The sequence below is a fragment of the Drosophila erecta genome, unplaced genomic scaffold (genome assembly GCF_003286155.1).
Source record: "Drosophila erecta strain 14021-0224.00,06,07 unplaced genomic scaffold, DereRS2 tig00000000-arrow-pilon, whole genome shotgun sequence".
Classification (NCBI taxonomy): domain Eukaryota; kingdom Metazoa; phylum Arthropoda; class Insecta; order Diptera; family Drosophilidae; genus Drosophila; species Drosophila erecta.
Genome location: NW_020825194.1, coordinates 19,883,058 through 19,907,540, shown reverse-complemented (window position 1 = coordinate 19,907,540; position 24,483 = coordinate 19,883,058). Strand labels below are relative to the sequence as shown.

The 24,483-nt window shown below is 46.1% G+C and overlaps 5 protein-coding genes across 5 annotated transcripts in view; 2 read left to right on the top strand and 3 right to left on the bottom strand.

Annotated features, from left to right (window-relative positions):
- Window positions 1-15,448, top strand: part of LOC6552082 (serine-rich adhesin for platelets) — a 39,967-nt gene extending 24,519 nt beyond the window's left edge. The window contains exons 3-5 of the mRNA XM_001979746.3: window positions 8,864-10,994; window positions 11,103-14,802; window positions 14,868-15,448. Of these exons, the coding sequence (XP_001979782.3) occupies window positions 8,864-10,994; window positions 11,103-14,802; window positions 14,868-15,155 (6,119 nt within the window). The 3' untranslated portion in view covers window positions 15,156-15,448. The remainder of the gene's footprint in view (window positions 1-8,863; window positions 10,995-11,102; window positions 14,803-14,867) is intronic.
- A 69-nt stretch (window positions 15,449-15,517) lies between these two features.
- LOC6552083 (tRNA-specific adenosine deaminase 2) lies at window positions 15,518-16,781 on the bottom strand. Its single transcript, XM_001979747.3, has 2 exons — window positions 16,118-16,781; window positions 15,518-16,061 (listed from the first exon to the last, which is right to left on the bottom strand). The coding sequence occupies exon 1, from the start codon at window positions 16,636-16,638 to the stop codon at window positions 16,156-16,158; it is 483 nt and encodes a 160-aa protein (XP_001979783.1). The 5' UTR covers window positions 16,639-16,781; the 3' UTR covers window positions 15,518-16,061; window positions 16,118-16,155.
- Window positions 16,782-17,043: 262 nt separating this feature from the next.
- LOC6552325 (single-strand selective monofunctional uracil DNA glycosylase) lies at window positions 17,044-18,049 on the bottom strand. The gene is made up of 2 exons (XM_001979748.3): window positions 17,692-18,049; window positions 17,044-17,633 (listed from the first exon to the last, which is right to left on the bottom strand). Exons 1-2 carry the CDS (start codon window positions 18,001-18,003, stop codon window positions 17,103-17,105), a joined length of 843 nt encoding a protein of 280 aa, XP_001979784.1. The 5' UTR covers window positions 18,004-18,049; the 3' UTR covers window positions 17,044-17,102.
- Window positions 18,050-18,159: 110 nt separating this feature from the next.
- Window positions 18,160-18,963, bottom strand: LOC6552326 (baculoviral IAP repeat-containing protein 5). The gene is made up of 3 exons (XM_001979749.3): window positions 18,685-18,963; window positions 18,443-18,622; window positions 18,160-18,389 (listed from the first exon to the last, which is right to left on the bottom strand). Exons 1-3 carry the CDS (start codon window positions 18,832-18,834, stop codon window positions 18,258-18,260), a joined length of 462 nt encoding a protein of 153 aa, XP_001979785.1. The 5' UTR covers window positions 18,835-18,963; the 3' UTR covers window positions 18,160-18,257.
- Window positions 18,964-19,133: 170 nt separating this feature from the next.
- On the top strand, window positions 19,134-23,476 carry LOC6552327 (protein fem-1 homolog C). The gene is made up of 6 exons (XM_001979750.3): window positions 19,134-19,974; window positions 21,034-21,356; window positions 21,433-22,063; window positions 22,121-22,664; window positions 22,726-22,854; window positions 22,923-23,476. Exons 1-6 carry the CDS (start codon window positions 19,721-19,723, stop codon window positions 23,145-23,147), a joined length of 2,106 nt encoding a protein of 701 aa, XP_001979786.1. The 5' UTR covers window positions 19,134-19,720; the 3' UTR covers window positions 23,148-23,476.
- The last annotated feature ends 1,007 nt before the right edge of the window (window positions 23,477-24,483 follow it).

The following is a 24,483-nucleotide window of genomic DNA, read 5'->3' as shown; positions in this document are numbered from 1 at the left end:
CAATGCAATTTGTTTGGCCGTTTAAAGCGAATCGAGAATCGAATCGAGCGGGAATAGAAAGTGAGGCTAATGGAGTTCCAATTGAATTGGTCATTTCGTTAATATTTTGTAAGGGCAACTCGAATGCTTATCGTCCAGACAGGAAACGTTTTCGCATCCTCCCACTTACAGGGGCGCAATAATAAACTGTACAGTGTCCCCTGATGACGACTTTTTGATACCCCTTTATAGTATGGTGATGCACTTCAATTGATCTGACTAGTTGTTGCCTACACTCAAAGCTATTCACGGAAAGTGGCTTGTTTTTCAAAAGGGTCTTAACTTTAAGGCACGACCTCCAGGTTGTCCTTTTGCTTCCTTTTCCAGTCGGCGGGTCTGTCAACACGGCGATAAGTTTTGTCGTTGCGGCCAACCCCATTTCTTCTGCATCCTGTGTATCTGAACTGCTATCCTGCTGTCCTGCGTCTCCTGTTGACCCAGGCAAATGCTAATTTTATTATGACAAATGCGCCGAGTCAGGTAGAGAGTTTTCTACCTTCAGCTTGCTGTTTGGCAATCCCAAGTCTAGACAACACCGGCTCCTTCCATCAAGGAGCTGGCTCATTTATTACGAACGCTAATCTAACAACAATCTGCAAAGTGCTTGCAGTCATTGGTTCGTTAGCATTGGCTTTATAAGCGATGCTCCCGCACTTATCCCATAATCGGAATCAAGCTACCGTCTTACCCACAACAGCTTCTAAATCACGCCCCACGATGGGGTCTCTAATTGAAAATGATCACTGGTTGCCAGCGGATTCGCCCCACAATTACTTCCTAGCTGAGCTTAACCTAAGTAGACAGTTTGTTAGCCTGTTGAACAACATGAGCACGCCTCCTTCGGCAAAGCAAGCAAACCTGAAATTTGAGGGCAATGAAGATCTTGCAACCAGTTGCGGATATAAGTATCTGAATCTGTGTATCCGCGCCTGCGTTCTGGAGCTGCTTCTTCTGACTCCGCAGAAGATTTCCCCACTTCGGTTGTCAGCTCTAATCTAAATAAGCGATTTGTCTGTGCATAACTACGGCCAGACCAAGAAGCCAGTCACATGCCAGGAAGTACATGGGAAAAGATACTCAAATATTTAAATGTTATTATGTGAATTATTATATCATTTTCATTAAGTCAAAGATACCCTCCAATTGTATCTAAATACGCCCTTAGATATTTATTCGAAATATTCCTTAAATATAACTTAGGCTTTCTTCTCTGCACTAACTTCTCGCAGTGCACAGTCGTTTGTGCAGCTAGGAGTTAAATAATAATTTGTATAATTTATACGAGGAACTCTTTTCCTGCGCAAGTGGTGGAATTTGCAAGGCGATAGCTTCTTATGGCCAACTGATTTATCGCACCGGGCGTGGAATTTTTCTTGAGGATTGAGGAGTGAGGAGTAGGGGCATAAATAATTAACACGTGCATAGCTTGAATTGCAATTTGCGACGCGCTGTTGGCATTTTTATAGAAAATTGTTGACTCTTTGATTGTCCACTCCGAAACCCAAGATGCTGCGAATCTATTCTTTTCCCAGAAGTAGCGAATAAAAGCACTTCCGTAAAGTTCTCAAGTGTGGTGCTTTTGTTCTTCCCGAGAAGTTCACTGTCTGCCTCGGACAGTCGAAACGTTTAATTGTTTATTCATGGCATTGTTTTGCTAGCTAAATGAATGTTAATGACCTATTCGAGGGATGTAAATATTTAATTGATGGGAAGTGTTGAACTACAGCTCTTCAAACTCAATTTGAATTTTGTACTTGGAAGGCTGCATGCTGAATAGAAAATAAAATGAAATTGTCGGAAAGTCAAGGATGGAGATAGAATACTCGCAGATATATGTTTATATTTGGTTTCTGATAACTGAACCAACCTTGATTGAAGCACCTGAGTGCCGCATAAAATCAAGCTAATGATCCACTAGTCCCTTGGTCTGCACTGCTATGTTTTATTGTTATTGACACAGAACTAATGCAATAAAAAAGTTTGCTCTGATATAACCATAAACAGGACAAGAAGAACTCCAATTGCCGCAACAGTGGGCAAGGATTTGGGGTCTCATCAGCGGCAGCTGCTTTGATTGCCGCACTCCAAGTTTTCCAGCTTGCCACAGCTGACTGCTGACTGTGCCAACAAATTGAACTAATTGTCAGCAATTCATTTACAGTACTCCATGTAACTTGGCCCACTCCCTCGTCGTGTATTTCAGTAATTGCTCCAGCACAAGCGTCTTCACTCCATGGAACACACGATATGTACACCTCCATCACCTATTTCCCACATCCAATTGTGGCTTGTTTCGTGGTTGACGTTGAACAGAGTTAAAAGGACCGAGGACTTTGAAATTTTACACGGTCTTCTACTTGCCAATAAATTTACAACGAAGCATGGCGTTTCAGTAATGGATGTTTTTGAAAAATGTTATCTTTCGAAAAAAGCTACAGTGGTAAAGCTTGAATAAAATGCAATGACTCTCTTTCACATCAGGTTTTAGAAAGCAAGTATTGGTTAACAAAAAGTTTCCTTTTTTATGGAACTTCCTGGTATAAAATAGGGATTCTTTAATGAAATATATCTAAAATAAAGGAGGCGCTCTCATCCTGAAACGACGGATTGCACACGGAAAGCCATTTCCAAGAAAGGACCTCAAACTCTTTCCTTTAAACCATTCCGCTTTAGCTGTGCTCGTACATGTTGTAATTGTTATTATTCTGCTGGTATTGCAGCAGCTTAATTGAAAATATTGTGTGTGTCTGGCTCTTTTGTTTGGATGTGTTTAGCTATAGCCGGGGGCCTCCTTGTGCGCCACTCCACCACTCCCTAAATGAAATTAATTGAGGACCCCGGGGCCAAGCGAACACAGTCCCCCAATTGGCAACTAAATTTGCGCCATACATATGTAACTTTTTATACGCCCAATATCCGGGGGCTATTGTTGCAGTATAGCCAAACTATGGCTATGAAAGGGGTGTGGAGCGAAAGGGTGTCGGCCTACTCCGATACGTGAATACAATAGCTGGAAAGTTGATCAATTGTTCGTAGCAGGGGTTTCCTTTGGCATATGTGCGGCTACTTTAAGGCAACTTTGGGGAAACTTTCGTTTGCTTTAAAAAGCCGAACAAATGTACGCAACTATTAGCCATTAAAACGACTCTGTATTACTGAATGAAGGCATATTTTCAGGGCAAACAATTTTCTCACTCGGCGGTCCGATAAATAGGTAACTCCGTTAAAGCCACGTTGTTTGAGGCATCGACGCAGAATTTGATGGCAAATTTATTCGTTATGCCCTAGCAGAGGAACATAAAGTATGTGGGTGTGTAAGCGGAGCACGAAGTCCTCCTAATGACATTAGCTTTCACGCAATGTGATTAACTGTCTGAGTAAATTGAGCAGCAAACAAAACATCAGGCTGCCTGGCACACAATTCATTACATGACCACCTCATCGCCAGATCACCGCCGTATATATACGCCTATATATCTTTAGGGCAGGTGGAGGGCACGAACTACCTGCTAACACGCCATAATCCCATGGCAAGGACATAATATAAGTCGGCAGGAAAACTCCAGTGATAATAATGCAGCCCCAAGGAGGTCAGCAGTGCCAAATGAAGTAACTTGGCCAGGCCAAGTGACTAGTAACTGGCCGAAAGGACTGGATAACCGGACACCCAGTTAAGTCCCGGCTAAGACGGGCACGTTCCACTTTCGAGGAAGCCATCGAGGAAGACTGACCTTCACCTTACGGCTTTTGTGGCTCCACTGCGCCCACTTGGCGCTGTAAAAGCCTTTGCTGCTGCTTTCATCATAATTTCAGTTAGCAGCAGTTGCGAAATGGCCAACATTGTCTCTGCGCGTGTGCTTTTATGGGTACCGGTTTCGTTGTAGTTGTGTGCGTGTATCCTTATGCAATTAAATTAAATATTAAACCTAATTACACTGGGAAACTAACACGGCACGGCAGCAGCGCCTGCGACAGCCTGCGCTCCACAAAGGACCTCCTTCGTCCTGTCAAATATCCCAGCACCCGGCCTCAATAATGCAGCCAGGAATGTAAGAAATAATGAAAGTCAATTGTCAGTCAGGCCATCGCTAGATTTTTGCCTCCACCTTCTTGGCTGTCCTGCGTCTTGAGTCCTTCTTCCTGGCCAGAAGACGATGCTCTTATCGTTGCTGCACTGCGCGGAAAGTATTTCAGGTCATTTCGGTAACAGCTTCAAATTGTGGTAAATGGAACGGCCTGTGTTAGTACTTGTATTGGAGCGAATATAGTTTGTTTAATTCCTCAAACAAGTCCGATTAAGAAAGAGTTTATAGCTTAAGTTTGTCATAAGAGATCAACAGGAAATCGATCCATAAATTGTATATAGTTTATAAGATGAATCCTATTCGTAAGCACTTCTTCCAGTGTACCTTAGATGCTTTTGCCTGAAACCGTAATGACAATGTTGCTTTCATTTCGTGTTCCTGTTGCCTGCTAATTGAATTTAATGTAGTTTAATTGAGACGAACGTGATTGTAACTAAAAGCGCTTTATGCTTAATTTACCGGCAGGATGGCAGGTCCTGGGGACTCAGATACCCACCCTGCCATTTGCAACGCCTCCTCGCCATGAGTGCGGGTGCCTCTAAATAGTTCAAATTCAAATTAATTGCTCCTAGTTAAAGGCAATTCCCAGCGAGATGGTTTCGAGATGGGGAGTCGCTTTCGGGTGGTAAAAGGCATTTAAATATTTAACATTTTCCTGCCAGCTGTCGTCAGCTTCTGCGACAAGTTTATCCAGCGCAGCCGCATCGCCATGAATAATGCATAGTGGCGATTGTGTCACACGCTGCGTATGAGTAATGACTGGAACTGCTGGCCACAGCGAAAATCCTAGCGAACAATCGATGTCCTCAAGGACGTTGCCAATATTAAAATTTGCTCGAGCGCAGCGCAGCGCGAAATTCAAATGCATCTGGCGCATCGCATTCGAAATCGGTGCCGAAGTAGAAAAAACTAAAACTAAAACTCAAAGGAGACTCCAAAATGAAGCCCGACAGATGCCAGAATTAGCGAGAAGTTCACTCATTTTTATTTTCTGTTTCATTTTCATCCACTGGAGCTGTCATACAGCAGTAGCACAGGATCGGGAAAAGAAGCCGTAGAGCACTGAGAAAAAACTCGATTACATTTATAGCTATTAAGTGTTTGCCCAAAACCGATGCAAAATAATGAGACTAACATTTTTAAAAAGTAGATTGGACTTAGAATACAGCAGTATTTAATTAGCTTGTTAAGTTTCCATACCAAATACTTCGAATAGATTTGTTCGCAGTGCATTAGCTGGAGCAGTAGAAAAAGCTGTCATCTTAGAGAGAGAATGGCTAAAAACTGTCAGGCTGCATAATAAATTGAATTTCCTGTAGCTGGTCATTTGCCACCATGAAATTTGAGCGGAGCAGGCGGAACTGAATGAAATGGGCGTGGCATAAACATGTACTTGAAATGAAAATACGGCTCTCCACTATATCCCTATTCCGGAATCCGGACTATCCGGACTATCCGGCCAACACGTACGTCCACTCGCTCGTTTCACCACGGAGGCACAGGCGTAAAATGCCACCAGAGGCAAATGAAATTACCGAGTTGCCAGCTCGACGATGGGCGAGAGCTCAAAAATCCAAATATCATATTTACAACTTGCAACTACAAAGCCCTCGGGAGTTTCCAGATGGAGTGGGACGGCGATAGCGATGGAGCAGATGGAGAAAACAGACATGGAGTTAAGGATATTAGAGGATGCGACAAGCTTCTAATGTCAGACTGCTAACTGACATTCGAATTACCCCTTTTTATGGCACTCTCTAAGCCATAGTAAGTAATGGAATCATGTCAGTAAAATCATTTAGCCAGTTGGTAAGCTGTGCTATGTAACCATAAGTACATCCACAGTGGGGAACTGGCCCTAAAGAACACATGCTGAGAAAACAAATTTAGCCCTAAACAAATATATCATCAAATACATGAATAAATAAATAGGGCTGTTAGTGTTAAACAAAGACTTCTACGATCAAACAAAAAGCTATGTGTACCTTATTATTGTTATTAGTTATATTATAGTTATTATTATTATTTTTTATTATTAGCAACTCCCTTGCTTACACCTTTAGTCCATATCCAAGTCAGTTAAAATGCAAAACCCCTGCGGCAGTGGTATCAAAACAAGGCCGCAGCATCCGGCCCTGAATATAATGACCAAACTTTTAATGACTAATTTAATTTAAAGGACCATTGCGACTTCTTGCAACAAATACACACGACCACGAAACAGCCCAAAGCGACAATGTACGCTCAAACGGCCCCAGTTGACAATCAACTATTAAAAGTATGACTACAGTTGGTTACTTGGAAGCCTCCAATTTATCAAATGAAAATGGAATTGCCAGCATTGCTGATCAGCGAGGCAAACTCAATGGCAGTTAGTCGTGGATGGAGGCGTAAAACCGCGCACTAAATATTTAATTACCGAGGAAAAATCAAGTGAAAAATGGGCATCGCTTTTTGTCATTTTCACCAGCTGGCTGGCCCATGGAAATTATGCCTACACTGGGCAAAAAAGGACAAAAAAGGAAAGGCGAGAGGGGCGAATTCAGTTCAGAACGCGTACCTATGCATGCTTTTATAACTATAACTAAATTTTCGTAAACCGTAACGTGCTTAAATGTTGAAAATTGAAATTTTAATGCGAGGGGCATTCCATGCAGAGTATGGGAGCGGGGAGGGGTGCCTGTTTTTGGGCGGCTTAATGGGTGTTTTTGGGTGGTGCGTGGCAATGGCATATCCGAAACTATTTGCGGCCATGTTCTGCGGTCAGATTGTGGCTAACCATGTTACGCCTGCTCCCGGTTGGCAGATGCCAGGGACTACTGTATACGGCATACATATGTATGCTTTAATATTAATATGTATAGATGTGGGCAGCGGGGTTTCCGGCGTGGTGGTACGCACAACTTTGCGGTCGCATTGCCGCGCCCGCTTCCTTCGTTTCATTTTGCATAAGTTCCAAAGTACACATCATATATAATTAAAATCGTAAAACGGTCAATTTTCCCTCAACGCTGGAGGACGGAGTACGGGGCATCAGATCCTTGGTGGCACACACATCTTCATCGCTCCATTCTCCGTTCTCCAGGCTCCATGCTCCATCCATGCTCCATCCTTCGCCGCCATCTGGGTAATGGGTTTAGCATTTTTGGGCTTTCGTGTACAAATTGAAACTTTATGTTTGTTTGCCGAGGGGGCAGCGGACCAAGAGCCGTGTGCTGTGAGGCGTTCTATTAAATTAGTTTGCTGGATTTTCGGCTGCAGTCGGGCAAAAGGTTAGATGTAAAATTTAAGCGCTTTACCAATGTTGCAAATGGGCGTGTAAATACTGGGGGTCATAAGGAATTAGGAGCAACTTAATTATTTAAATACTTCCTGAAAGTGATTTGAAGATTTGGTTACATTAAATATTACCATTAAGATATGACAACTACAAAAGTAATTAGATTGGTATTCCGTTGATTTTTCTATAATTCGATTCCATAAAAACATACCTCACATTTCATTTGTATTGACACTGACCAGATAGTTCTTACCAATCAATTTGCTTCAAATTAATTTTCCAACGAATTTGTGCAACCTTTTCTGCTCACCACCTAACACGGAATGTTTCATCAATTTGACAAAATTCTCCCCCAAGAAATATGCTCGTCCTTGCTGCCAAACCACATTTGCTATAATTAAATTTTATGGCCATTAAATTTGGCAATTTTCATAAGAAATATATGGCCTCCGACCATTCTAGCCATAAAGCATTGGCCAATGGCTCACACACTCTGATAATCGCAGGCAGGCAGGGAAGGAAAGGAAATCAAATATATTAGGCACTGACTGATGGGAATTTATGCCTAGAGCCGCTCTAATTTTTAGCCGCGCATTTACAATGTTCGCAGCCCGCTGGCCTTCTTTATTACCAAACACTTGAAAAAGAGCTGGAAAAATCCCGAAAAAAACTTGTAGAAGGAAAAACACATACTCACAATTCATTTTCAAAATGAATTTGTTCCGCTGTAACGGCCATAAATGCATTTAAATTTATTGGAAGGCAAAGTCTGCGTATGCCACCACCAAACAACAACAACAACAACAGGAACGACACATAAAATTGAAAAAGAGGACTCTCGCACATTGAATGACAATAAATTATCAATTTTATTTTGACAGCGCGAAAAATCCCGCAACGAAAAACGAAAGACGAGCGCGGAAAATGTCAAACGAAATTGAGCAAAATATATGTAGATAGCTGTGTCATACAAGTTATATATCTATATAAACATATATATACGAGTATGTAATATATGCAGCCGACGGAATTTGTGACAGGAAGTTTCAGTTCAATGGTTTGTTCCAGCGGGCGATTTCAAATTGCCTGGCCATATATATTAAAAAAAAAAAGTATGCTAATTTGCAGATTGATACTCTTCGTTTCGAAAACAAATTGCAGCAAGGAGCAGAGTGCATTTTTCACTCCACAAAATAGTTCATTGAAAGCAAATGAAGGTTTATTCAATTCAATGTGTTTGTACTCGTATCATTGAAGGTGTCAAATCGATTCGTTTAATGTCTCAATTTGAAATCCAATGAATCCTCTCTGTCATCTAGGGTTTGAAATAACAAACTTACTATTTTGATCTCCTTCAGCTCTAAAAGCGCATAGGCCGTTTTAGGACGTGTTTCCTGTTTTAAAACACCATGTTTTAAGATCCCAAAAACTAAAACCGTCGCATCTGTGTTCCTTGCAGACATTCCATCGCCGATGGACCTGGCAGACGTGGCCTTCTACTGCCCTGGAGAAGGTCTGTTTGCGGACGACTACGATTGCCGGATTTATTACCGCTGCGAGCGGCGTTCGGGGCAGTACATCCAACCCTACCTCCTGGCCTGTCCAGAGGACGCGGTCTTCTCGCGCACCCTGCGCATGTGTCTGCCACCAGCAATGGCTGGGCGGGATGAGTGCATTGACCAGGTGAACGAGGTGGACGGCGGCAGCATGGAGAAGTGGGAGCAGGACGACTACGGACAGGATGACCGCAATGCGATGCTTAACCTGGCCGTCACACCTGCGGCCAATGAGTTGCGAACATATGCGTCGACCCACCGGCTGCCCACAAATTACGGTCTGGCTGGTCTCAACGGCGTCTCTGTCATATCCTTCTCCAGCTCCTCATCCCTGCGCGCCGTTGGATCAGCGGACGCGGATGGCATAATGTGCCGGGATGATGGCTTCATGACCGATCCCAGCGACTGCACCGTGTTTTATCGCTGCATCTCGAACGGCCGAGGCTATAACAAAATCGGCTTCCGGTGCTCAGATGGCACGGCCTGGGACGAGTCCCTTCAGTCCTGCAACCATATGTTTGACGTACGTGCCAACGGAGGATGCCGCAATCAGCCTGCTCCACTGAACGATGGTTATTATGCCGGCCAAACGTCAACACAGTCGTCGCAGACCAGTTACCAGAACTCTACCGCCAGCAGCCAGCAGAGCTCTTCCTCCGCCACCAGTTCCTCGAACTCCTCTCAGAGCTCCAGTTCCACATCCAGTTCGACATCCAACTCCAGCTCAAGCCAAGAGTCCTCTACGTCCAGCAGCAGTCATCAGTCGAGCTCCACGTCTAGCAACAATCAGGAGTCCAGTTCGGAATCCAGCAACAACCAGGAGTCCAGTTCGGAATCCAGCAACAACCAGGAGTCTAGCTCGGGATCTAGCAACAATCAGGAATCTAGCACGACTTCCGGCAGCAATCAAGGCTCAAGCTCGCAAAACGCTGGCAGCAGCAACCAAAACCAAAGTTCGGGAAGTAGCCAATCCTCCAACAGTAACCAGAGCTCCAGCAACAACCAGAACCAAAGCTCTCAAAATTCTGGCAGCAACCAAAGCTCCAGCAGCAGCCAAAACTCGGGCAGCAACCAATCCTCTAGCAACAATCAAAGCTCCAGCAACAATCAGAGCAATCAGTCCTCCGGCAATCAGAGTTCCAACAACAATCAATCTTCCAATCAGAGTTCTTCAAGCAGCCAGAACACCAGTGGCTCCAATAAGCCCGTGCCCACCGAGTGCGAGGATGAAAACACTTATATCCCTGATAAAGAAGACTGTGCTAAGTTCTACAGGTGCCGCAAGGATAAGGACGGAAAATTGGAGCAAGTGCCTTTCACCTGTGGTCCCGGTACCGTTTGGAACCAAGTGGATAAGGTCTGCGATCTGCCCACTGAGGATCAAAAGAAGAAATGCAACATTCAATCAGGCTCGTCGAGTGGAAGTAACAACTCTGGACAGCAATCTAGTGGAAGCTCCTCCAACAACCAAGGCTCTTCCAACAATCAATCCTCAGGCAACCAGAGCTCATCGAGCAATCAAGGCTCATCTGGCAATCAATCTTCCAGCAACCAGAGCTCATCCAGCAATCAAGGCTCGTCAAGCAATCAATCTGGCAATCAATCGTCCAGCAACCAGAGCTCATCCAGCAATCAAGGATCGTCTAGCAATCAAGGCTCATCCAGCAACCAATCATCCAATCAGGGAAGCAGCCAAGGATCATCGAACAATCAGTCTTCCAATCAAGGCTCATCTTCATCCACATCTAGCAACCAGAGCTCCTCAAGCACAAGCAATAACTCTACGAGCACCCAAACAAAGCCATCCAATCCCGATGGTGATTGCCAGGATACGGAAACATATTTGGCTGATAAGAAAGACTGTGCCCGATTCTATCGCTGCGTAGAGAATGGCAGCGGTGGCTTCAACAAAGTTCCGTTCGATTGCTCCCCTGGAACGGTCTGGGATCCTGATACGAAGGGATGCAACCATCCTACGGATGTGCAAAAGGAGCAATGCAAGGTTATGGCCAATGGTAGTGGATCCTCATCAAGCCAGGGCTCTTCATCCAACCAGGGGTCATCCTCCAACCAGGGATCATCATCCAACCAGGGACCATCTTCTAACCAGGGGTCATCCTCTAACCAGGGATCTTCTGCGAACCAGGGATCATCCTCCAACCAGGGATCATCATCCAACCAGGGATCGTCTTCCAACCAGGGATCGTCTTCCAACCAGGGATCTTCTTCGAACCAGGGATCATCCTCCAACCAGGGATCTTCTTCGAACCAGGGATCATCCTCCAACCAGGGATCTTCTTCGAACCAGGGATCATCCTCCAACCAGGGATCATCATCCAACCAGGGATCGTCTTCCAACCAGGGATCGTCTTCCAACCAGGGATCTTCTTCGAACCAGGGATCATCCTCCAACCAGGGATCATCTTCGAACCAAGGATCATCATCCAATCAGGGTTCCTCTTCTAACCAGGGATCATCATCGAACCAGGGATCTTCCTCCAGCCAAGGCTCATCTTCCAATCAGGGTTCCTCTTCTAACCAGGGATCGTCATCGAACCAGGGATCTTCCTCTAACCAGGGATCTTCTTCCAACCAAGGATCATCTTCAAATCAGGGATCGTCCTCAAATCAGGGATCATCCTCCAATCAAGGTTCTTCGTCCAACCAGTCATCCTCGAATCAATCCTCCTCCAATCAATCGTCGTCGTCTAACCAGACATCATCCACTACACAAAAACCTTTCAAGCCGGCAGAGAAATGTGAAAGTGAGGAAACTTTCCTGGCTGACAACGAGAACTGCTCCAAGTTTTATCGATGCGTGGATAATGGTAAGGGTGGTTATACGAAAGTATCATTCACCTGCCCACCAAACACTCTATGGGATCCTGAGGCCAACAGCTGCAACCATCCTGACCAGATCCAGACCAAGCCGCTTAAATGCAAAAAGGTGGTGAATCAAGGGGGAAGTTCCTCTAACAGCACCAGCAGCTCCTCGAGTAGTTCCTCTTCGAACAGCGGGTCATCTTCCAGTTCATCCTCCAGCAGTGGCTCCTCCTCCAATACAGGCTCATCCTCGAACAGTGGCGCTTCTTCCAGCGGTGGCTCATCGAATCAAGGCTCCTCCTCCAATAGTGGCTCCTCTTCTGGTTCGAGCTCGTCTGGAAATGGATCGACATCCTCGTCATCATCATCATCGTCTTCATCATCATCAAGCAATAACAATAATCAAGGTTCATCCTCAACGTCCTCCAGCTCGTCCTCCTCCAGCAGCAGCTCGACTTCAGCAAAACCAAATCCTTCCGAGACCTGCAAGGTTAATGGACAATTTATAGGCGATCGATCGGATTGTGCCAAGTTCTATCGCTGCGTCGACAATGACAGAGGCGGCTTCAATATGGTAGCCTTCAGCTGCGGTCCTGGCACTGTTTGGGATGCCCAACTGCAGGCCTGTAACCATGCGTGGGCAGTAAAGGAATGCGGTGGAATTGCTCCACCTACGACCTCCAGGCCAACAACCGCAAGCACTTCCAGCCCTTCTGCCCCATCGTCTACATCGAGACCTTCAGGTCCGCCCACTACCCCACGTCCAGTAACTGCCAGACCAACCACTTCTTCTCCATCCACAGCTTCACCCACTCAAACAACATCTCCTGTCACCCAGTTGCCCAATACGGATGGCAAGTGTAGGTCGGAGGGCTTTATGGCCGATCCCAGCAACTGCTCCAAATTCTACCGTTGTGTTAGGAACAACAAAGGTGGCTTTACTCCAGTTCCATTCCAATGTGGAGCTGGCACCGTTTGGGACCAGGATCTGCAGACCTGCAACCACAATTTCCACAATTGCAATACTGGCACTGAAAGCACCACTTCCAAACCGCCTTGTGAGCCAGCAACAAATGGAACAACCTCAGCCTCCACACCTCCACCCACAACGACAACAACTGGATTGCCTCCTACTACAACCACTGGATTGCCCCCTACTACAACCACTGGATTGCCTCCTACTACAACCACAGACTTACCTCCTACTACAACCACGGACTTACCTCCTACTACAACAACTGGATTGCCTCCCACTACAACAACTACTTTGCCTCCCACTACAACAACTGGGGTTCCCCCCACTACAACAACTGGAGCGCCACCCACTACAACAACAATCAGTTCGGAAACAGACACTTCAACGGTTACTTCGAGCCCGGAGAACACCACGCAACCACCGTCTACAACCACTATGAAGCCCCTACCAGCGGGCACGGAATGCACAGGTGAGGGTTACATGGCCGATCCCGAAGATTGCAGGAAATACTACCGATGCATCAACGCTGGAGCCTCCTACAGAAAGTACACTTTTACGTGCCCCAAGGGTACGGGATGGAATGAAGAAGTTCAGACCTGTGACTACATGGAGAATATTCCGAGGTGCTCGAAGTTACCCGCTGAACCAATCACTACCACACCAAGTGAAGAGTCCAAGGATCCCGGAAGCACCACTCCGCAGTCAACGGATGAGCCCACCACAGTGACAAAGCCCATCACAAAGCCCACCGAAGAACCGTCTACAGAAATACCACAAAAGCCGACGACTGAATATCCGGAAAAGCCAACTACCACACCAGAGAAGCCCCAGAAACCGACTACTACCGAATATCCTCAGAAGCCGACCACCACAGAGCAGCCCCAGAAACCAACTACTACCGAATATCCTCAGAAGCCGACCACTCAAGAGCCCACCACCACAGGAATTCCGGGCTACAATCCAACAACAACCTCTGTTCCGGGCTACAACCCAACAACAACGCCTGTTCCGGTAGAAACTACCACCTCTACTCCGGGCTACAAGCCAACTACCACCGGCGAACCTATTACCACGACCACACTACCTCCTACAACCACCAACGCCATTGAAGAGCCCACAACCTCAGCCAAACCTGAACCCACTACAACCACGGAGGGTCCAGAATCCACCACTTCCGAAGGTTCAGTGACCACTCTTCAGCCGGAACCACAGCCTAACTATAACTGCTCCTCGGAAGGATTCTTCCCAGATCCCGAAGACTGCAGTCGCTATTACCGCTGCGTAGATGCGGCCAAAAACGGCAAGTATCAGGTTTATGCCTTCAAGTGCGGTAAGGGAACTGTTTGGGACACGTCCACCGAAACCTGCAATTACGCCGACCAGGTGTCTGGCAATTGCTCATCTGGACAGACGACCACGCCGGGAACTACCACGGAGCCTGGTACGACGGAGAGTACGACCAGCTCTGGAACACCTGAAACCACCTCGAAGGCCCCTGAAACCACCACGTCGAGAGCTCCCGAAACCACCACCACATCAGCTCCTGAGACCACCACCACATCATCTCCTGAAACCACCACCGCAGTAGCCCCCGAAACCACAACTTCCGGGAGCACAGAAACCACTACTTCCGGCGCAACCACCACCACAGCAACACCGGAGACCACTACCACATCACCCAAGCCAGAAACCACGACCATAACTGGGGAGGAAACCTCAACGACGCAGTCCACCACCACCACAGAGAATCCTGCGCCCGGTACCAACGCCTCCGCTCCTTGTCCCGAAACCGGTCCAGGACAGAATGTGTACGTCTGCCCCACTGGATTCCGTCGGCATCCGGAGAAGTGCGGCATGTTCTACCAGTGCAGTGAAAGCGCCGATAGCAACGACCTTAACATCGTGGTGTTCCAATGCCCCAATGGAACCGTCTACCAAGACAAGTCCTGCAGCTGTGGCAAGCCGCCGGCAGGCGACAAGTGTTCCAAGGATATGAAGAGGACCACCAACTTGTTCGAAGAGGAAACGAGGCTTCAGAATGTGGTAAGTAATTGTGCAGTGTAGTCATTCCATACAAAATAATGTCATTAATTGTTCACCGTCATCAGGTACAAATCAGCACGACGGATCCTCTCTGCCCGGATGAGGGTCACTTTGCGCTCAACAACGACCAGTGCGGCCAGCTGTTCGTCAAGTGCGGATTCTCGGAGCTGACGGGTCGCATCGAGGGCCAGATCCACCGCTGTCCGCAGGGATTCGCCTATTGGAACGTGAGCCGGCGATGCGAGCCCGCCCGCAAGCTGCTCAACTGCAGTCCCACCACCTACAATGTGGGCGGAAACGTGCCGCTGGAGTGGCTCAACATTGGCCATAGACGCCGCAGCATGCGCATTTAATTAGATTTAGTCTAGATTCACTTAGTCGCCCGCCATTGTTTGTTTGCTGCGCCAGTTGTTTGTGCTTGATGGCCAGTTTAACTAGCTGATTGCGGTCGAGGTAATAAGCTGGCACAGCAAACGATCGAACAGAAGAGTTAGCTTAGGACGTAGGGAAATTACTTTAGGTTAAGCACGGGTGCAGCCCTCCGACAAATACACATCTATAAATGGGAACTTAAAAAAGTATACATTTTTAGAGTTAGCCTATAATACAATTATATGTTTTAATAATATATTGCTTCGATTGTTGGAGGGTAAACTAGATTCTTGGTGTCGGACTGCGAGACTGCATTTTACGCATTTGGAAAGGAAACAAAAGGTTTTGAGTAGTCTTCCTATAGTGGAAACAGGCACAGCCTTCACTACACACACGTAAATGTTGTAGCTTTTATGCAGTAATTGTATTTATGTTTAGAGTTAAAACATACGTTCTGAACGCCATATACAAAATATCTTAGACTATGCTTAAAGATTATAATAAATTGGATCATATACAGAAATCGTCGAAGAATGATGCAGTGGTACTTATTTTACTTCGAATATATTCCTCCAGGATGCAGATGATTGAGGCAATTTCATCATGGGATTGTAGTTTCTCTATTGCTTGAGTGTTTTTAAATCCGTTCTCTATTTCAGGATACTTTCGACGGAATACTTTTTCTTCTGTAAAATAAATACGTTGATTGGCTTGTTCCCTTGTAAATAATGAATCTGCTGAATTCCGGAGTTTAACCGCTGGAAGTGGTTGGAATTTCCGAAAATGTGGAGTTTCGCATTCTACTATTCTTCTATAATTTTATCATAATTTTAAATTATTTCAATGACTGTAATAGCTTCCTTCAGTGGTTGACTCCATGCATGCCCCTAAAAAACAAAAAATGTATCGTTCTCGCTGGCAAATTCTTTACGTTTATACTTACCCCTTCTCCACGAAAGCTGTTGGCCCCACCAGCTGCTCCTACTTCTTCTTCTTGGCCTGTGGCGGTGCCGCCGGATTGTCGCCCTTGTAGAAATCCTTTAGCAGAGCCATCGCCTCATCCGCCCGCACACCGCCTGTGATCTCGATCCTTTGGCCGACGACGGCGGCCACGTCGACTACCGTCTTTCCTCCAAAGCGGTCGTTCTCGCAGCCGTAGATGATCTCCTTGACGCCCAGTGTGTGCAGAGCGGCGGAGCACATGATGCAGGGCTCCACGGTGACCACAACAGTGATCTCGCTGAACAGCTGGCGGGCCGGCAGTCGGCGCTCGCGGCAGCTGGCGAGGATCGCGTCGATGCAAATGAACTCCGCGTGGCGAGTGGCGTTCCGGTGGACGTTCACCTCGTTCCCGCCACGTGCGACCACCTTGCCCCCATGAACGAACACACAGCCCACGGGCACCTCGCCGGCGTCACGTGCCCGCCTCGCCTCCACTAACGCTTCCTCCATGAAGGCGGCCATTTGGCATGGAAATAGACTCGGGCAAACTGGGTGAAAAGCCGCACGCAGATGAGATGAAATGACCAGGTCAACAAAAACAATGGGTAACTCTCACTCTGGCGGCGCTTTCCAGCACTGCGCAACAGCTGGCGATCACGGTGAACGGTCACTTCAACAGCGGTCACGTAGAGAAGGTGAAATCACGCTTTGTATTTGGGGTATTACCCAAATAATTAAAAACTTGAGATAAGTGTTTCAAAATAAAATGGAGAATACTATTTCACAGTTTTCACTAGCTATGCTAAATAATTTAATGCTGAAAATAAATGATTCATTTTTCTCTTTTGATTTTCTCTTACAGAGATCACGTTATAAACTACGCAGTAATTTCCATATGCATACATACATACATATGTATATCTAATAAGGAATTTGAAAAGTTTGTAATTTGTTTTCTGAGTCTAAGGAGTTGCAAATTTGCAAACTCAGGATTCATTCCGCATGAATCGGATTAGGTTGTTCTCCTCCAAAAACGCTTGCGCCTTTTCGGGCCACTTGGTGTTATTGGCGGACCGCGGACTCGGATGCGGCAGTCGGAGCACTAGAACGGAGTGAGATTTGCCGTATGCCAAACGCTTCAGTGCACTGAGGACGTACTCCCCCACAGCCACAATGACATGGGGCTTAAGCAGCTCCAGTTGCTCCTCCAGGGTTTCCAAGCACAGATCTCTAAGCTGCTTTTTGTAGGGCCCAGTAAGTTCACTGGGTGTTATGTTCTTGCCGTCTGCGCCGAAAAACGCCAGCGGACAGAAATTGTGGACGAAGCATTGCCGGGAGAAGATCTGCATGCTGCCTGCCAATCGGAGGAATAGTTCCCACAGACGCACGCCACTGGGCTCCTCGATCCGACAATCCAAGCCAGTGACAGGACGTTTGGGGTGCACGGCAGGAGGTTGGTCCACCGGTCCTGCCAGCTGCATTGACACCTTTACCGTGCGCACATTGCCAAAGGGAATCTGCGGAGCGCGACAATGTGTCAATGCGATCGGATAGTCTGCAGGAATGTGCTCTTACTCCGGTTTGGGCCATTCCATTGGGTCCCGGATTCATCCCAACAAATACCAGCTTCTTGGGACCGTCCATATAAAGACGCAAGTAGTCGCGGTGCAGCTGGGACGCATACACTATCGGGTTATAGATGAACGGGGTGCTTGCAGGAGCAGCCAATTTGTCCAGCGCCTCATTCAACCTGACTTCGGTCTCATAGAATTTCTGCCACAGCGGCTCAGCGAAGAAATCGGATGTACTATCCTGCCTGGGCGCAGACTTCGTGGGCTCCCCATCCTCCAGACTGTCCTTCTGCTGATTCAACTTGCGCTTCAGCATAACGAATGCTTTGTTGGCTCTTATCAGCTGTTCAGTATGACCGTGCAGCAGGGATGTTTTGGGATCAAATACGAGGCAGACTTGTTTGCATTTAAAGACTTTCAGAATTTGCTGCATATTCGAGCTTAGTCTACTGCTATACATGTGTACACGAGTTTTGGTACATTGAATGGGACTAACATTGCGGTTTATTGACAATCTTGATAAATAGTAGGTTATTTAGGTATATATTTAGGGTTTACAAAATTAGCGCTCTACTTTTGATTATGCGTAAACTCATCCAGACGCTCCTCGTTTTCCCTCACGAAGCTCGATTTGAAGCCCTTGCAGGTTTTCTCTATGCTGCCTTTGACGACGGTTCCAAGAATTTCGAGAAATTGTGACACCTACAAGTTTAAGATATAAGTATAAGATGCCAGGTTAGGCATTAGGAACGTACGGTTAGATCCCTTTCGGGACAGGACAGCTTCGCGAACTCGCATTGGGGTGCATGCTTGATGTGCTCCTTCCATGGATCGTCCTCGGGTTCCCAGCCATCGAGGGTTTTCCCGCAGACAAAGCAGCTGGCGGTGTCATTTTCCCGCTTGGTGCCCGTCCAGTAGAACCCCGCTTCGGCCATCTGTGGATTAGTTATCATAGACTGTCATTCGGGTATTTTAAACATTTCAGGGACTTCCGTACCTTCGAAATGCTGCAGGATGCCGTTTCTGGGAAGGGCCAACTCTTGTAGCTCTCCACGCGATGCTGTTCCAGGAGATTCAGCTTGCGAAACACCTCCAGTTTCTCACCGCCCAAGCCGGCTGCAACTTCGTTCACCGCTGGCGACTCCATTTCCTATTATTCAACAACTCTAAACAGAAATTCTGAAATTGGATTCTTTGTTGCAAACAGCGCGTCGTTGTTGCTGCGCCTTTGAAAACAGGGTTGCCACAAGTCTGAAAATAGCGATAGCTCGTAGCCCTGTTGTTATCGATATCCGAGTAAACCTATCCATATGATATATTTTAAAGAATGTTTTGGCTTCCTTTAAGGTGCGGATGGAGATGCTAAAATGCTCTTACGTTCCATTGTATAAGTTTCTTACGGGCTTCCATGTAAAATGAGCGCCAGCCCTTTGGTGGGCTAGGTGTGGCAGCACTGTCACCCTCTGTTATGTTCCAACAGTCGTCTGTTACAGCAGCTGTTTCAGTTATTGTCATCCCCCACTTGTGTACACACTGTTTCGACGTTAAGATTTTTGCTGACTTTTATTTATAAACAGAAAACACGGGAAAACATGGTATAAACCGTGATCCAGACACCAACACGAACACACACCGCCCACGTTGTTGTTGTTTTGAATTTTGCAATTGCGAACTGCGAGTATCGCCTCCGGAACTCCAAAGATTATGCACCTAAGTTTCACGCTGCATAGAAATTGATTCGAAGAAAAGAAGGAAAGGCAACCAAGCGGAGATACAGAGAGAAAAAGAAAGTGCTCGGACGGCCTTGGGCTGAAAAACGGGAGCAGCGAGAGGCAACCCAATTAAGTAGAAGTAGCCCAGGCTGGTGGGTTCAGTAGGTCACTGCCGCACCGTTTTTGCAAGGGGGCAGTGGCCCAAGGACATCTGGGAGGAGGCCATAAACCATACACCACCCACCACCCACCCGTCCACACCCACTGCAAAGGATATAGAGCCAGCCACCCATCAATTGGCAATGAGACGGTGCGCTGGCAATGCGCTCACTTGAAGGCAGCCGTCGACAGGTCGAGCAGCTGCAGCTGGTGCTGGAAGCCAAGGATCAGGATCAGGAGCGCAATACCCGCCAGGAGCAGGAGCAGCCAGTCCCACGGCCATCGATGGCCAACGAACGCAAGCAGAGCGGTCCCAAGGTGGAGCTAACAAAGCTCAGTCACGAGCTGATCGAGGAGGTCAAGCGCAGCCAGGAGGACTCCTTGCTGTCGCGCCACCTGCGCCACGAACTGGAAAAGTATGTCCCTGTAATTGGCTCCCATGAAAAGAGCGTTTCGTAATGAACTAGCCCTTTAATTGGTTCTGTGTCACATTCCACACCATTGTGCACTTCAATTAGCTAATACCAATGACCAATTTTGTGCTGAAAGTTTTCCCAAATCAATAATAGTGTCTGCAGTGAAGTATTTATACCGTTTTGGTGCCATTTAATAAGCATACAGTTGATATAATCACTTCTAAACTATTTGCTATTCCAAAGCAACCACATTACCAACATGACGCGATTCCGATGAATCTGATAATAAATTATTTACAAGGACACCATCTGCCTTTTCGTCCCTCGACGATGTTTCCTTGTACGAACTCTTTCATAATAAGATACTATTTAATAATTCATTCTGCTGAGATAAAACGAATTGAAGAACAATAATTTCTTAATCGATAGGAAATACAGATATATATTTTTTTAAAGCTTATCTACAAATTGATTTTGGGCAGTGTTGTTTTGATTGCTTCTAAGCACCCATATTAAAAAAAACAGACGGACAAATGGAACTAATCGAATCGCCTGACTTTACTGATAAATCAAGTATTAAAATTATAGGGAAGCCACCTTCTTCAATACAAAGCACGTCATGAATCAATCTCTCGACAGTTATGGTATAGACTTGCGAATACTGCGTATAATACATGTTATAATCATTTTAGAAATTGTATTGCCTCATTAAGCAGATATTATATTATATTATATTGGTTAATGAATGTTTTGTTGATTGTTGATACCTCTGTATAATAACTTCGTTCCGTTTAAAGGTTTTTGTAATCAGCCAAATATTTCCTGTAATCACAAATAGCTAGCTAAATTTAATTGTGTGAATTCGCTACTGCTTTCAGTATGTGTTAACGTCCTCGAACGCACGATCTTATCAACAAATGCTTACAAAATCATTGCCCCTGCACGTGCTGATCAAGAGCTTCCGATTCTCTACCCTACCTTGCACAGGAAAAAACTCGGAAATATTCGAAAAATAATAATTTTAAAGTATATTTACATCGATGTGTTGTTTGTTTTCAGGCTGTGCCGCGATTCTCGTCGCGAGCTGGTGCGAAAGCAGCGCAATGGCTGCGCCCCCCTCTTCATCGCCTGCAAACGAGGTGCCGTGGACATCGCCGAGTATCTGATCACCATTTGCGAGGCGGACATCGAGCAGAGGGGCCACTTCGAGGTGCCCGAGGATAATAGCTTTCACTATGTATCGCCTCTTTGGGCGGCCGTCGTTTCTGGGAAGCTGTCCATGGTCAAGTACCTGGTACGCATCGGTTGCGACATTAATGCCACCTCCGATTCGGGATCGACGCCGGTGCGAAGTGCCTGCTACATGACCCACATTGATATCGGTGAGAGCATCAAAGTTAACAGGAATACTAATGAAATTGCTCGTATATTACCAATCTGTTCTATTTAAACTTGCAGTCAAGTTCCTGGTTGAGAACGGTGCTGACATCAAGCGACCCAACATCAATGGCGGCACCTGCCTGATTAACTCGGTGCAGTCGGTGCAGTTGTGCTTGTATCTGGTGCGCAAGGGGGCTGACATAAACGCGAGGGACATTCAGGACAAGACGGCGCTCCACTACGCAATCCAGGAGCACCGTCTGGATACCACGAAAATGTTGATTGAGCAAGGCGCAGACCCATATGCCAAGAGTCGGTACGGTGACGATGCCCTTCGAACTGCCTGCCTTAAGGGAGCACATCAGATCTTCGACTTCTTGAAAAAAGAGTTGCATTACACGCCTGCAAGGTTGGCAGAGGCCCACGAGCTGATGGGATCGACGTTCCTTGATGAGCACAACGAGTCGAGGGTGTGCATCCTGCACTGGCGCCTGGCGCATCACATACGGGCAGCTTATCCTCCGTATATAGAGAAAAAACCGCAGGTTCCTCTGCGCACTGCCTACGAGAACGCAGTGGAGTTTAGTACGCTAGAGGAGCTGGATAACATTGCCACCGATATGGATGCAATGCGGACCCAGAGCCTACTCATATGCGAGCGTGTTCTGGGACTGACCCATAAGGATATGCTGTTTCGCTTAACTTTTAGGTGATTACAAATCAATTACTTTTCCTTAAGCTCCCAACTTTAAATATCTTAATTCAGGGGTGCTTCGTATGCGGACTCACTCCAGCTGCAACGCTGCATTGATTTGTGGCGCTTCCTGCTCGAAGTGCGCGTGTCCAACTGGTCTATCCTGCATTTTGAAACTTGTTTTGCGGCACAGGCGCTGGTGCGGTTGATGCTGGACTTGCATGTCCAGAACTCCAGTCATATAAGGAGCGATGCAAGAGCAAGGTTTGTCCATCAGGATAAAGTGTTGCCCAGGTTCGAGGATGTGCTCGGTGTATTTCGAACACTGTCGGAGAGCGCCATTGTGGTGAAGCACCTGCTGCTCTTAAGGCCTGTTTTCAGGAGACAGCAGGAGAACTACGACCGGGTGATGAGGTGTTTGGCCCACCTTATCTATTTGCTGATCAATACCGTCCACACGGAGGCGCAGAACAAGCTCATCTGCCAGGCGGTCCACGAAGCGGTGGTGGTGGGAAACTTGCGGAGTGCCAGCACCGCCGACACCATGCTTCATCTCTGCGCCTCGCGGCTAAATGTAATTAAGAGCGGCTACATCACTGATGACAACTTTGCCGATGTGCGTCTACAGTTCCATTTATCATTTGGCATTCTTTTCTAACTGCCTCTATCTTCCGTAGAAGACTGTGTTCCCTAATGCGGAAGTCATCAAGCTGCTCATCCAGTGCGGTGTCGATGTCAACATAAAGAACGAAGCCAAATCCACTCCTCTGCATGTGGCCTGCCAGCCCTACAACTATGACAATGAGGTACGAGAGCCATCAGTCAGGACATACAAGCTCTTGATCAATGCAATGAAATATGTTCTTATCCGCAGATTGTTCACCTTTTGCTCAAGTGTGGAGGTGACATCGACCAGCCGAATCGCGCTGACAAGCGGCCCTACGACTTAATAGCCTCCAATCCCACCAGCACCATTCCACTGCTCAACTTCGTAACCCTGCAGTGTTTGGCGGCCACAGCGATAAGCAAACACCGCATACCCTACCACAATCAGTTGCACAGGCAGCTGGAGAAGTTCGTCCGAAGTCACGAACCGTGAGAAGGTAGTTTAGGTGGAAAAAACGCTGAATCGAAGCCGGAAATGTGTTTAATGTCTATGTCTTGTCTAAATTAAAGGCGTTTCCACTTAGGATGATTACCCCCTTTTGGAATTTTCAAAATTTCACCTGTGTCGGTAACTTTGTTTCGCTCTATATATTAAATATATATATATACAGATATCTATACCTATTGTTAAATCGACTCTACGTAGTTTAATACTCCAATCGAGATCAGAAGATATAGATGCAAAATCAGAACAAACATTGTAACAGAACAAGCAAAAAGTGTAAACGATGAACGTGATATTAAAAACTATATATATATAGAGTGTATCGGAAACATTAATATTTTAGAGAACTTACAAAGCGGATGGCGGGTTTTTGTACTTGACAAACTCTGCTCTGCCGTTTGATTATTAGATCCTAAAGAGAGCAACTCATTGTAACGCCAATACATTTACATTTTACACATTACCCACAAACACAAAATTACGCCTGAAACATATACTAAACGTACTATAAACATATATATACACGCAACTAGAATAACTAATTGAACACTTGTTGAACCACTAATATCGAACTCGATAGCCGAATGTGAATTGCAATTTGTGAGAGGGCCAAGTCACCCAATTTGTTCGACAGCATTTGTCCCTTAACTTCTTATGATTACCACGCTTTCTAGACCTATGTACTACGTGTATGTGTGTGGGCCAATTAACTGCCTTGGCCCACAGCAAGTATTTTAACAACCATTTCTGTGAGACCGATGGATTGAGTTCGTATAGCACGTGTGTTGCATAAGCCGGATCGAATAGTTATCTACCTAATTTTGAGTAAAGCGCCAGTCTAATCAATAAATTGAATAGTTTACAGTTTACTGTCAATAAAATGCTTGGTATTGTTTAATTGGGTGCTAGTCAAAGGGATAAGTTTTATCTTTCCAAAAATACCTTGAAACCTATAAGAAACCAACGGATTCGGGTATGTCGGATATCGAGCCTCAATCATTTGTCAATATTTGTCCAACGGCCCATGTAAAACTGTCAGCTTAAGCGCAGAAGAAACAAAACACGATTTGATCCACCTGCTTATTGAAATAATCATTTTATTTTGTGGTTTTGTGATCATCCCAAAATAGTTGTGAGCTCGAGGTGTCCCATAATTAATATGTAACCATTTTTAGGCCAATAATTAAAAATGCATTTATTATGAGCGGATGGTAGGCATCGCAGGGGCATTTATCGCCCAATCAATTCGATGTGATGGATTTGGGATACGGATTCGCAGGTGGACGGAGTTTGAGTTCGGACTCGGTTGCTAATGCTATGCGTA

Excerpts from the sequence above, each read along its gene's own strand:
- LOC6552083 (XM_001979747.3), bottom strand. The coding sequence starts at position 16,638 with ATGGCCGCCTTCATGGAGGAAGCGTTAGTGGAGGCGAGGCGGGCACGT.
- LOC6552327 (XM_001979750.3), top strand. The coding sequence starts at position 19,721 with ATGCGCTCACTTGAAGGCAGCCGTCGACAGGTCGAGCAGCTGCAGCTG. Across the intron at positions 22,064-22,120 it reads CTGTTTCGCTTAACTTTTAG|GGGTGCTTCGTATGCGGACT; the intron begins GTGATTACAAAT and ends ATCTTAATTCAG. Across the intron at positions 22,855-22,922 it reads CCTACAACTATGACAATGAG|ATTGTTCACCTTTTGCTCAA; the intron begins GTACGAGAGCCA and ends TCTTATCCGCAG.
- LOC6552325 (XM_001979748.3), bottom strand. The coding sequence starts at position 18,003 with ATGCTGAAGCGCAAGTTGAATCAGCAGAAGGACAGTCTGGAGGATGGG. Across the intron at positions 17,634-17,691 it reads ATGGAATGGCCCAAACCGGA|ATTCCCTTTGGCAATGTGCG; the intron begins GTAAGAGCACAT and ends CGCGCTCCGCAG.
- LOC6552326 (XM_001979749.3), bottom strand. The coding sequence starts at position 18,834 with ATGGAGTCGCCAGCGGTGAACGAAGTTGCAGCCGGCTTGGGCGGTGAG. Across the intron at positions 18,623-18,684 it reads CATCCTGCAGCATTTCGAAG|ATGGCCGAAGCGGGGTTCTA; the intron begins GTACGGAAGTCC and ends ACTAATCCACAG. Across the intron at positions 18,390-18,442 it reads GTCCCGAAAGGGATCTAACC|GTGTCACAATTTCTCGAAAT; the intron begins GTACGTTCCTAA and ends TTAAACTTGTAG.